General features: G+C 40.4%; 1 protein-coding gene across 6 annotated transcripts in view; it reads left to right on the top strand.

Annotated features, from left to right (window-relative positions):
- Positions 1-12116, top strand: part of USP40 (ubiquitin specific peptidase 40) — a 78911-nt gene continuing 66795 nt past the window's right edge. The window contains exons 1-6 of one of the 6 annotated variants that reach the window (XM_081813352.1): positions 1-144; positions 1214-1431; positions 3958-4025; positions 5344-5457; positions 8034-8198; positions 9829-9975. In XM_081813352.1, the coding sequence (XP_081669478.1) occupies positions 92-144; positions 1214-1431; positions 3958-4025; positions 5344-5457; positions 8034-8198; positions 9829-9975 (765 nt within the window). In that variant the 5' untranslated portion in view covers positions 1-91. Of the gene's footprint in view, positions 145-189; positions 546-663; positions 1128-1213; positions 1432-3957; positions 4026-5343; positions 5505-8033; positions 8199-9828; positions 9976-12116 lie in introns of those variants that run through there. The other 5 variants (XM_081813353.1, XM_081813355.1, XM_081813354.1 and 2 more) reach the window with 5 other exon arrangements.

A 12116-nucleotide genomic window follows, 5' to 3' on the forward strand; every position in this document is an offset into this window, starting at 1 on the left:
AAACGTAGTCCGCGCGTTCCATAAACGGCCCACGCTCCAGCCCGCGGGGGAGTTGCCCACGCCAGTATGGCTGCGCCCAGTTGGGGCGCGTATGTTTGTTTCGAATGTGGGCCTGGGCCGGCTCGTGGGGCTGGGCTTTAGGCAGTAAGTGGGGCTGGCAGCTGGGGTTCTCGGGGTGGGGACGTGGGAGGCGCAGCGAAGCTGTGGGCGGCACGCCTGAGGACTGCGAGGCGAGGGGCTTCCGCCGCGCTTTTCTGGCGTCGGGTCAGCGGTACGGGGCCGCGGGGACCCTCTGTTTTTTCGCGCCCCTGGGCCCCGTAGTGGCGTGGAGGGCTGGAGGCCCTGGCCTCGGCCACGGTGTGGGGGAGACCGAAATCCAGACCACGAACTTGAGGCCGGACTTTCAAGTTCCATTTTTTGGTGCTTTTTTCCCTGAGGAACGGGTTGGAAAGGAATATATTGCATTTCGGCGCTTCCTGTCTCTTAGGAACTGTGCTAGGCGCTTTGCATTTCTCATCTCCAAGTGACCCTCCTCCACACTCGAGGTGAGACCTTGAGCGGGTCCTGTAGGTCCCCACAGCTAATGTTGGCATCACTGGATACATAGTGGAGGGCCTTAGGTTGGTTTTAATGGCAGTCTTTTTTTCCCAGTGAACCTCTTTCTGGCTCTTTAGCTTTGGGACCATGTACTAAACTGCTGTAAAGATTAATTTGTTCCATTTAATTCCTTTGAGTGTCATAATCTGGTACAAGAAGTGTGAGAAGCTGAGATTTCCGGAAGTGGTTGATGGTCCCCAGGCCCTTGTCAGCGCTCAGAATCTAGGATTGGCTTTGCCACCCCAGCAAGAGATGAGGTGTAAGGAGGGGTTTTCTTTCTTTTTTCACCATGCCTTTATTTAAAAGCAGCTATTATTTATTGTGAGCCAAGCGCTGTGCACCAAGTGCCTTTCTTAAAAGTCTCTCATTTGGTTTAAATGACCCTGCATGGTAGTTGGTATCCCATTTTACATATAAGAACACAGGTTAGGTAACTTGCCTGAGGTCACCCAGGTACTGTGGAGCAAGGATGAGAAAATCCAGGTCTTGCAGTCTCCAAAACCCAAACTACTGGATAAACTTTCTAATAGGTAATCCCAAGTATAAGATTGGGAGATGTGTGGAAAATTTGTTTTAAAAATAAAAGCATTTGTATAACATGTCATTTTTTTTTAAGGGTAGGCTCTAGTTTCACAATGTTTGGGGATCTATTTGAAGAAGATTATTCCAGTGTGTCAAATTATCAGTATGGAAAAGAGAAGAAATTAAAGACCAAAGCTTTGGAGCCACCAGCTCCTAGAGAATTCACCAATTTAAGCGGAATTAGAAATCAGGGTGGAACCTGTTACCTCAATTCCCTTCTTCAGACTCTTCATTTCACACCTGAATTCAGAGGTATGCTGTGTTACATGCTTTTGATTAGTAATATGTACCCTTATCTCTACATGTAATCAATTAGGCAAAATTACAAATTATCTTAAAGGTGTATTCCCCAGTATGCGTTTATTGTTGCTAATGTAAGAAATGCTAATTTTCTCTGTAGGGAAATGTGAAGCTTAAATTAAATATATACTGTGCAAGCATAGTAATTTTTAGTAACAAAAAATAAGGCAATCGATTTCTTTTCTAATTCCTGTAATTTAAAATACAACATAAAGAATTTTGCCAGCCTTCGTTATTGTTATGCTATTTTTTTTTTTAGTTTTAAAATTTCTCTAAAGTAATAAACACTCCAGCCAGAGTTACCCAGAACAATTCTGTCCTGCCTTTTGGAGTGGGGACGGGGCGTCACATTATTTATACAGTCCACAATCATTTATCTGCAATTCGGAAATCCAGAATGTTCCGACACCTGATCTGAACTGGTTTGGCATCAGAACCTGACCTGATATGAGGCTGTTTATAGTCTTAGTTATCTCACTGGGGTGGATATTCATACATTTATTACAGCAATATTAACTCCTTGATTAATGGATACTGTTTATCCCAAACCCTGCTGGGAATGTAATGTTAACATACTGTGACCCTTTCTTCATATTACCTTTCTAAAATCTGCAAAGTCCGAAGGCCCAAGATGTCAGATAAGGGATTATGTATAAGAAACAGAAACCCACTTGTATCAGCTCAATTAAAAGGCGGATTTACTGTAAGAATATAGGGGAATCTCCTTGAGACCACTACAGGAAGCCAGCCTGACCTCATTGGAGCCTTGATATCTTGCCCCTGTTTTTCTCTCTGTTTGTCCCATTCCCACCTCTGCAAACTAGCTTCCTCCACAAGGGTCTTAGTCTCTTTGATCCCTTGATTTCAGTATGAACATTACCTTTACATGGCCCTGACTGGGGCCTTCAGCCACAAAGCTGCATGACTGGCTCAGCTCTCCACAGTGTCTCCTTATACTGAGGACAGACAACTTGGCTCATCCTGTATCCAGTATCTCATCCGTCTTCCCATCACTACGAAATTTGGCAAATTTTTTGACATTTTCTGTTTGCTTCTAAGTTTAGAAAGACTTCCTGCCTCCAGAGATTTAGTAAATATTTACCATTATCCCCTCCCCAGGGCCATTCTAATGGATTAAGCTGCATGTGGAATTTCAGAATGGTGGCATTTGTCCTTGACGCCATCCCCTCCGTAAAAATCTCTCCCTAACGTATTCAGTTATTCCACTGTTAGAAATTTTCAACATACGTTTCAACAGATTACTAGGGAGAGTTAAATTTTTCCAAGTTTTAATATAGTTGAAGTAGCAAATTAGCCTTAAAAGAGACTGAGAAAGGTGATTGGTGGGCAAGCGGTCCAGGTTATACAGAGGGCCACTGAGCAAGGTTAGGGCTGAATGGAGAAGGCTACCGAGCAAGAGCCCAGGCCATCTTACTCTCAGCAAAGGAGATCGCTGGCCAAGCACGTGGGCTTGTATCTTAATGTGGGCTGTGCATTCCATATAAGGCTTCGTAGGAATCCTGATGCTTATTGAAGGGGAGATATAATTTAGAAGGGGTAAGAATTGGCAGAGTACTGGTGGGGAGAATTCTGGAACTTTTTGGGATGGTATCTTGAGTAGGGCTGGATTGGGTTCCACTGTACTAGTCAGGGTGGCTGAGAGTACTGGGTAATAATTGTAAAAGTCCTTGTATGGTTTTATGCTTTAAGCTTTATGTTTGTAGTTCATTTCTTCTCAGTTCCTGCCAGGAGCTTAGGAGGAATATAACATTCATAACCAGGGCAGCGGGGTTTTCAGAGGGACACAGTACCCATCCCATCCCTTCTCTCCCTAGAGTAGATCAAAGTTTCGTAGTAGGAGTTCACAGCTGGTTTGAATACAGACTTCCCGTAAGATTCTGATACGCCCTAGTGAGTGGCATGCGTAGACTTGGGAGTATAAAACAATTGTGGAGACTGGCCCTGGGTTACCAACTTATTGTTCCAGGTAAGGTCACTACCATCTGTTATTACCCTTAACACAGAAAAGACATTCTTATACCAAAAAAAGTAAGGGCGTTGAGAGTTAAAGGTGACCTTTCTCTCGAAAGGATGGTTGGAAGCCTCACATGTGGCTTGTGAATGAACACACATGACACTTTCATATTGTATATTTCCCCATGTGGCTTTTGGGACCCACTGTCATAGGCAATAGGAAGCCATCAAAGATTTCTGATGTTACCGTTTTTACTTTTATAAGCATAGTTTTCCTTTTATAGATCTTCTGTACTGAAACCTGAGCATGCCACTTTATATTGAGTCGGTGGTTAAAAGTAATGTCATCAGGAAGTAAAATGGGTAGAGTAACAGTGTAAATACTGCCACGGTCATGCTTCTGAATCTTTAACTGATTTTATTTACTGGAGGCTTTGGCTTTCTAAAACACTTCGTTAAAATGAAATAACATCATTTATATCTCTGATTCTACGTTTTATTTAGAAGCTTTATTTTCCCTTGGCCCAGAAGAGCTTGGTTCATTCGAGGATAAGGATAAACCTGATGCAAAGGTATTAAATCTCTGATTTACAGGGTCTTTTTTTGGAGTATTAAAGAAATGTCTTTTAAGGAAGGAACTGAGTTCCTTATTCATAGAAATTCATAATTTGATTAATTACCAAATATTAATCTTTATTTTCAAGAAGTGACTTGGCCTATATGCGGGACTGAATGGAATCTTCTTTTCAAAAAAGAATTACTTCAAATATAGTGCTGGTACTGCTTTATAGACCTAGCTTGGTCAAGAAGGTATTTGCAACTGACCCACACTACCCTACCAGGAAATCTACTTAATGCACAGATTTGTAACAACAACTAAAAGTAGAGACTGGTGTTCTTTCAGTTTGATATTCTGGAAATAAGCTGAGTGAGGAATTGGTTTATTATAAGTACATATCTAATCTTCTTCCTGGCTTTAAATACCATTCAGAAGTTTATTGCTTTCAGGCTAAAATCTGCGTTTCTTAATAGGAGTCTTCTGTGGGGTGGGTGGGTGGCTCAGTCGGTTAAGCATCTGCCTTTGTCTCAGGTCATGATCCCAGGGTCCTGGGATCGAGCCCCACATCGGGCTCCCTGCTCAGTGGGGAGCCTGCTTCTCCCTCTGCCTGCCTGCCTGTCTGCCTACTTGTGATCTCTCTCTCTGTGTCAAATAAATAAATAAAATCTTTTAAAAAAAGTCTTCTGTAATCTGGCCCAGCTCTTCTCAAACCACCTGTGCTGCAAAGAGCCAATTTTTGTGTATTTCCTTTTCTTCCCAGTCTCTTGCAGATCATAGTCTAATGTCAAATTGCCATAGAAGTGTCTAAAGTCTTATTCTTGCTTTATATATGAAAGTCCAGTCTGCCCACAAGGCTCTGAGCACCCTTCTCTGCCTGCCCTAACCCTCCCCACACCAGATAAAGCAGGAAGACCGTGAGGCAGGTGCATCCAGCTCTCTGAGGTTTCCAGACTCCACAGCAAGTGAGAGTCGTGACTGGAATTTTCCTCACAGGGAGTGTGTCTCTGAGAGGTTTCAGAGAAGGAGTGAACTAGCAGAGACTGAAATGGTTGGCAGCAATCAGTCGGGTGGTTTCTTAGGGCCTACGGGGGTGTTCGTATTGATCTGTACTGTGTCAAAGTAGAAAACTCCAGATAGCTAAAACTTTTTGGATTGAATTAGAATTTTAGAAGAAAAGTGAATCTTACTTCATCCTGTGTAGTAGTTTTAAACTTCCTCCAGATTGAACTGAATGAACTAGGAAAGAGGAGAAAACTAGTTGGCAGTTCTTTTAAAACACCCCAACTGATGTGAACAGATTTCATTTAGAAATGCATCTGCTTCTCGATCAGGTTCGGATCATACCTTTACAGTTACAACGGTTGTTTGCCCAGCTTCTGCTCTTAGACCAGGATGCAGCATCCACAGCAGACCTCACTGACAGCTTCGGGTGGACCAGCAATGAGGTACGAAGATCAGCTTCTCCAAGGAACAAAGTTACCAGCAATAAAGAGTAAACACTGGTTTAATAACATTATCTAACTTCCGTTAATTTTGTCTTAGGGTCTGAAGAAATAGTTTAAATATTTACTTCTCATGTTCAATAACTACAAGCCAGAGGTATATTTCTAGACACTTGCCCTGTGCAGGATTTTATGAATGGGTATGATTTGGCATGGGAGAGAGGGTTGTAGATAGAGGGAGAAGTAGAAGAACTGGTTTTTACGATTTCTACCCTTTATATAGTCTAGTTGGGATACAACATCTACTACATACAAATTACCATTTATATAACAAACTACTAATCAGCTCAAAAAGCTGACTGGCAATAATTCTGTCTGCCTTTATGACGTGCTTTTGTGTTTGGGTCTGGGTATTCTCATTGGAACACTCGCTTCAAGCAAAAGGGTAAAAACATTCTTGGCAGGTCTTTGCATTTTCCCTGTCCTGCTTTTCTCCAGACTCTTTTCATTTTCTTCCTGTATCTTCCTGTGTGTGGACGTTCTCTGATTTTCTGTTGGAGTTTCTAAAGAGTACTTCACTATATGCAAACACTGAACATGTCAACAGTGAGTAAAGGTGCTTGTTGTCAATATTGATGAGCTGCGATTTTTTTTATGGACTACATGTATTCTTGAAAGAGAGAGGTGTGGGAGACTATCACAGAATTTAAAGAGGCAATGACCAGAATAATGTTATATTGCTTTCAAAGTAAACTTTACAGTGTGGTCTTCTAATGAGGAACACTCCTAAACCAGACAAGGTCGAAGAGGTAGGGCTTAAGCTTTGAAGAAAATGGGGTATCACACAGTTAAATTTCTGGTGTAGGGCAGGTGCTTAGGGTTAATTCCTTGTTCCTTCCTTGTTTTAAAAATGGCCTCTCTGTTGAGATACAATTCACATGCCATAAGATTCACTCTTCAGGGTACAAGTCAGCATTTGTTCAGTATATTCACAGAGTTGTACAACCATCATAACAGTCAATTTAGAACATTTTCATCACCCCAGAAAGAAACCCCATACCCATTAGCAGTCACTCTCCCCCCACCCCAGACCCTGGCAACCACTCACCACCTTTCTACCTTCCCAGATTTTCCTTTTTTGTGAATTTCACAGAAATAGAAATAGAATTATACGATATGAGATCTTTTTAAACTAGCTTCTTTCACTTAAAATCATGTTTTCAAGATTCAAGCATGTTGTAGTATGAATCAGCACTCCATCCCTTTTTATTGCCAAGTAACATCCTGCTGGAGGGATAGGCCACATTTTTTTTAATCTCGTCATCAGCTGATGGATTTTCGGTTTTGATCATGAGCTTCCACTGAGTTGCTGATTTCATACTCTTAAAGCAGTGAAAACCTTATTTATTAATCTCTAAATAAAATCTCTCAGGAAACCTGCTAGGATTGGTAGAGAGGGACTCAGAGACACCTTTGCCAAACTTAGAATTGTTCAGAAACAGAGCTTGAAAACTTGCACAGGTTCCCTTCAGAGGCAGTGATACAGGAGAAATTTAGTCTAAGTCTTGTATGTTAAAAAACAAGAAAAAAGATCCTGAGGCCCACTTCTTGCTCCAGCTTTCATCCACTTTATCAGCTTCTTTTCACATGACACTTTTCTTTAAAATTGTCTTCCCTCATGGTCTCTACTTCTGCACCTTTCATTTGTTCATATACCTCCTTTCTGCCTTTCTTGTCAAAGTCACTCATGACATCCATGTGCCAAGTTCTAGGAGAGACTTCTGTGCTCTCAGCGGGCTCGCAGGGGCACTCACCACCCCTCCCCACCCCCCACCCCATCAAAGCCCCAGCTTCCACTTGTTCCTTCTTTGTTTTAAAAATGGCCTCTCTGTTGAGATACAATTCACATGCCATGAGATTCATTCTTCAACGTACAAGTCAGCACTTGTTCGTGACCTCATCTCCCAGTCCCCCCCCAACCCCCCACTGCTCTTCCTCCTCTGCTCCACTTCTGAGTGTTGGTGTCCCCCTTGGCTCTGGTTTATCAGTCGTTCTTAAGGCATTCAGTGTGTTCCCATACAGTCGCATGACTCGTGGTGGAGTGAAGCGAGTGCCATCAGAATTTTTCTCATCTCTGTGTTACGTGGTTTATATCTGTAAGGAGTAAATTCTGGTTCTTTTCAAATGCTGATAATTCAGATCCCCTGATGTAAGTGAGATGTTGCCAGCTCTGAGAGACTGCTCTGTGCCTGTTGTGTTCTTCACTCCTCTGCTTCTGTGGTGTGGCCATGTGTGTGGTTTCCCACACGAATAAAAGCACTTTCCTGTTGCAAGTGAGTTGAGTTATATGTGCACCCTGAACACCACCTGTTCATATTTCATTTTGGAGCGAAACTAAGAGCAGTGGTGATCTCGTAACCTGATCTCGGTTTGTTTAGCTTAGTCATCCTTAATATTTGATCAAGGCTTACCTTTGGATTTCTAGACAAATCTTGTGTTTTGTAACCAATACCATTTTAAAAATCTGTTTTTAAGAATCTGAAGCACAAAATGACATTTAAAAGTTACCTGTTTTATAGGAAATGAGGCAACATGATGTGCAGGAACTGAATCGAATTCTCTTTAGTGCTTTGGAAACTTCTTTAGTCGGGACCTCCGGCCATGACCTCATCAATCGTCTGTATCATGGAACCGTTGTTAACCAGGTTGTTTGTAAAGAGTGTAAGAATGTCAGTGAAAAGCAGGTGAATATGCAAGTGTCTTGTAGTAATAAGTTATATCGTAAGTTATAACGCACATAATTAAATCTGTGATCTGTAACACCATGTGAGGAGCAAAGTGTTTATTACTAGAAATAACCTTATCAGGTTTTTTTTCTTTTACTCTAACTACACTTCAATCCTAAATTTATAATCCAGATTTCTTCATATAAACTGAAAGAAGCAAATGTCTTAAAGCATAGCTTTAATCTTTTATTCAGTTCTCTGATATTCAGAAAATAAATTTGGGGGATGTTTATAGGTAGAGGTCTGTGCCCTCATGAGAAAAGCCAGTATCATGGTTGGTGGGAGTATTGCAACCAAAGTTAATTAAAGAAGTAATAAAAATAGGGAATACTAAGGAATGTTTACATTGATAAACATGTATAATTAAATACTGGATTTCGTTTATTAATGTCCTTCAGAAAGTTCATTTGTACGTGTGTGAGGTTATGTTGTCCATTTAATCTCATTGGAAATTAGAAATCGGAAATTTACTGATGAAATAGAATAATCTCCGCATGCTCTATAAATCTTGTACAGCACATGATTGCATCACTGAACAGTTGTCCCTTAATGAAAATCTCCTTTTGTTATCGCAAGAGTTATAGAAAATTGCTGTGATTGACTGTGGGTTAAAAATCAAATGCCATTTTCTAAATTTTGCATTAATTGCTTTTTTGGATACATATATATATATTCTTTTTCTGCTTTTTATGAAAGACTTGGGAATAAAAAATACTTTTTGGTCCTTTTGCCTGTGCTACTAGAGAGTTTGGTCAACCTAGTTTGGAAATATTAAGACGTTGTGTGTCTTTGGATTACCATATGATTGACTTAACTATACTGTAATAATTCACAAAGAAATTTCAAGAAATAATGTATATGAAGGCACATAATTATCAACTTTAACTTTTCATACATACATATTATAAACTGTATGTGTTGCTTGTATTTAGATTTCCACCACGAACTAGTTAGAACTCATTATTTTACAGTCCCTGTAATAACCCTTTAGAGTAATGCTAGGGCACACACACACAAAACTGAATGGTTTAAACTTGTCAGATTTTAAGTGTTTATTACTATAAGTAAATTATAATTCAGATGTAGTTAGAGTCAATAGACTCCTGTTTGCAAAATGCTCTCCTCTTAATTTTTATAAAAATACCTTTTAATCCTGGCTCAAAACAATTTTTTTCTTACAACTTCCTTAGTATATCTTAAGCCAGCCCTAGCAGAAGAAGAGGAGGAAGTGGGGTTTACACTAGAGACTCCAGCCCTGTCCATGACTAAGACAGAACCGATAAGCACCACATACTTACCAGTTCAGATGTGTGTTCGGTGGTTTGTTTTAGTTCCTGCTAAAATAGGTTTGATTATAGCTACAACGAACTTAAGAAAATCCTGATGTATTCTTAAGCCAAATTATAATTTGTTTTAGGGTAATTTTGTGTGATCAATTTCACAATATCTGATTGGGAGGTCTATACCTTCACACATACGGTGTTTCAAGGAAAAGTTACTGTTATTCCCAGTATATGTGGGCGTTGGTGATGTGTTCGTGAACCACTGTGGAATTGTTTTTTCAATATTATATTCATGCGTATTTCAGGAAGACTTCTTAGATCTAACAGTAGCAGTCAAAAATGTGTCAGGTTTGGAAGATGCCCTCTGGACCATGTATGTAGAAGAGGAAATGTTTGACTGTGACAACTTATACCACTGTGGGACTTGTGACAGGCTGGTTAAAGCTGCGAAGGTAAGACAGATACCTGCCTTCTCCCAGGGGCCCACTCAGTACTTGGTAGCATGAAGGTTTGCCAGGTGAAGTCCGCTTGTATGAGAAAGTCTGGAAGATACACATGAACCTCTTAATTGCAGCTAAGGATTGAAAAGACAGTTAACTTTCTACATATATCTGTATTTTAATTTTTTGCAATCAAGAATGTTTTTAAACTTTCAACCCAACAGGTCTCTCAACTTCTTCCTGTCCCAGGAAAAATTTATGTGTACTTCAGTGTTTCTTAAATGTGCCTTTTTTTAAAATAAACTCCCCTGTTCTGCTCTAGGAACAAGTAACCAAGTTGTTTGCAAACTTGGTTTTGCAAACTTGGTTTGCAAAAAAGTTGGTTTGCAACTTGGTTTGCTTTTTGCAAACTAACATAAGGAAGAAGGCAATGGATTTTTATTTCTGCCAAGAAGCTCATTGAGCTTTCCTTTCTTTGCTTAGTACTGCAAAAACAGCTTCGTTTTCTGCACATGGAGTTACTTTACAATATTGATAGGTACACCCTCCCTGACTAGCAAGTCTAATACGCCCCTTCTGCCTCCCCCAGTGGGGATTCTCATCTTGCCGATTAAAGGGCCTGATAGGGTACCTGTGGGTTTCTTACTCAGGGATGAGAGGAAGGCAAGCCTTAGTAACTTAACTATTCCACTGCTGCTGGATGATGTGATGGGCTCTCCAGTCGGTGGTTAGTGGGCACCGGCTTGTAGAGCTCCCACAAAAGATGGGTCTTTGTAGTTACCTGTAACAGAGAGCACCGTTCCTAGAGCTGACAGTTACTGAATTTTCCAACAAACAGAATGAGGACTGATTCACAGAACATACCATATCGATTTAGATCCTGGAGGTTGTAGGGGAGAATGTTAAAAAACACTCCATGCCGGGCGCCTGGGTGGCTCAGATGGTTAAGCGTCTGCCTTCGGCTCAGGTCATGATCCCAGGGTCCTGGGATCGAGTCCCACATCGGGCTCCCGGCTCAGCAGGGAGCCTGCTTCTCCCTCTGACCCTCTCCCCTCTCATGCTGTTTCTCTCTCACTTGCTCTCTAAAAAATAAAATCTTTAAAAAAAAAACACCTCCATGCCTGTAGCTTTCACAATAGGATTGGAAACCAGGGTAATTTTACACTGTTTAATGTGTATTTCCATCCCAACTTTGCCTTTTTGTGACACGCAAATAGGTTTATCTTTCGCTTATCGATTTTGCATTTCACCTTTGGTGTTAAAACTGCAATCTAATAAATATAAAATTCAGAAGATGAAAAGTCTTGGAAGGATACTTAAATACATTCTTAATTTTGGTTGAACTTATTTGCACATTAATAAAACAAGAACCTTTAGCTCAACGAAAGCAGTTCTTGGCGTGTACTTTTTATGTTATTGGTTTAATTCTTTTTCAGTGGAAATTTTTTCATCTCAATACTTTTAAAATTGCATCCTAAATTTCCATTTGTTGTGCTACCTAAATTAATGTAGGTTTTCTTACTCTGAGCAGACTTTTCTCAGCTGTAGTATAGATGAGATACTTGGGTTTTTTAGATATATATATTTTTTAACATGTTGGAGAATCTGCCGTGTTACATTGCTGTTTTTTCACTTAACTTTTTTTTAACCCCCAATTTGTGGAATTGTTTTAAATTTCTTTTTAGGAATGTTAGATATTTATATGTAAGGATAATATTATAATTAAGGACAATTTTATAGATGGAAAGGATTTTTTTGCCACCCCATACCCAACATACCATTAGTGTTAAGAGGTTGGGAAGCTGATGACTTTTAAATAAAACGCAACATCATCTAGCATTTTGTTTTAAAGCAAGGAAATAAAAAAAACCTTTTTTACCTGCTTTTAAGGACAGTCATTATAAAACCCCAATCAATGGGTCTTAACATTTGGGGAGTAAGAGCCTTTTGAAAGTCTAATGAAAACTGTGGATCTTCTCCCCATAAAAATACAAGTACGCAGACCATGTAATTTCAAGGGTTCAGATCCACTGAAATAGGTCCATAGGTCCCAGGTGAAGAGCTCCAGTCCTTCAGTAAATAAAAGGACCGTGTGCTAGGCCAAGTGGAGGCCCCGAGGAGGCCAGGACTCACACAGGGAAGGAGCAGTGTTA

This window comes from Leptonychotes weddellii, chromosome 3 (genome assembly GCF_054177405.1).
Source record: "Leptonychotes weddellii isolate Sample4059 chromosome 3, ASM5417740v2, whole genome shotgun sequence".
In the NCBI taxonomy this organism is placed as follows: domain Eukaryota; kingdom Metazoa; phylum Chordata; class Mammalia; order Carnivora; family Phocidae; genus Leptonychotes; species Leptonychotes weddellii.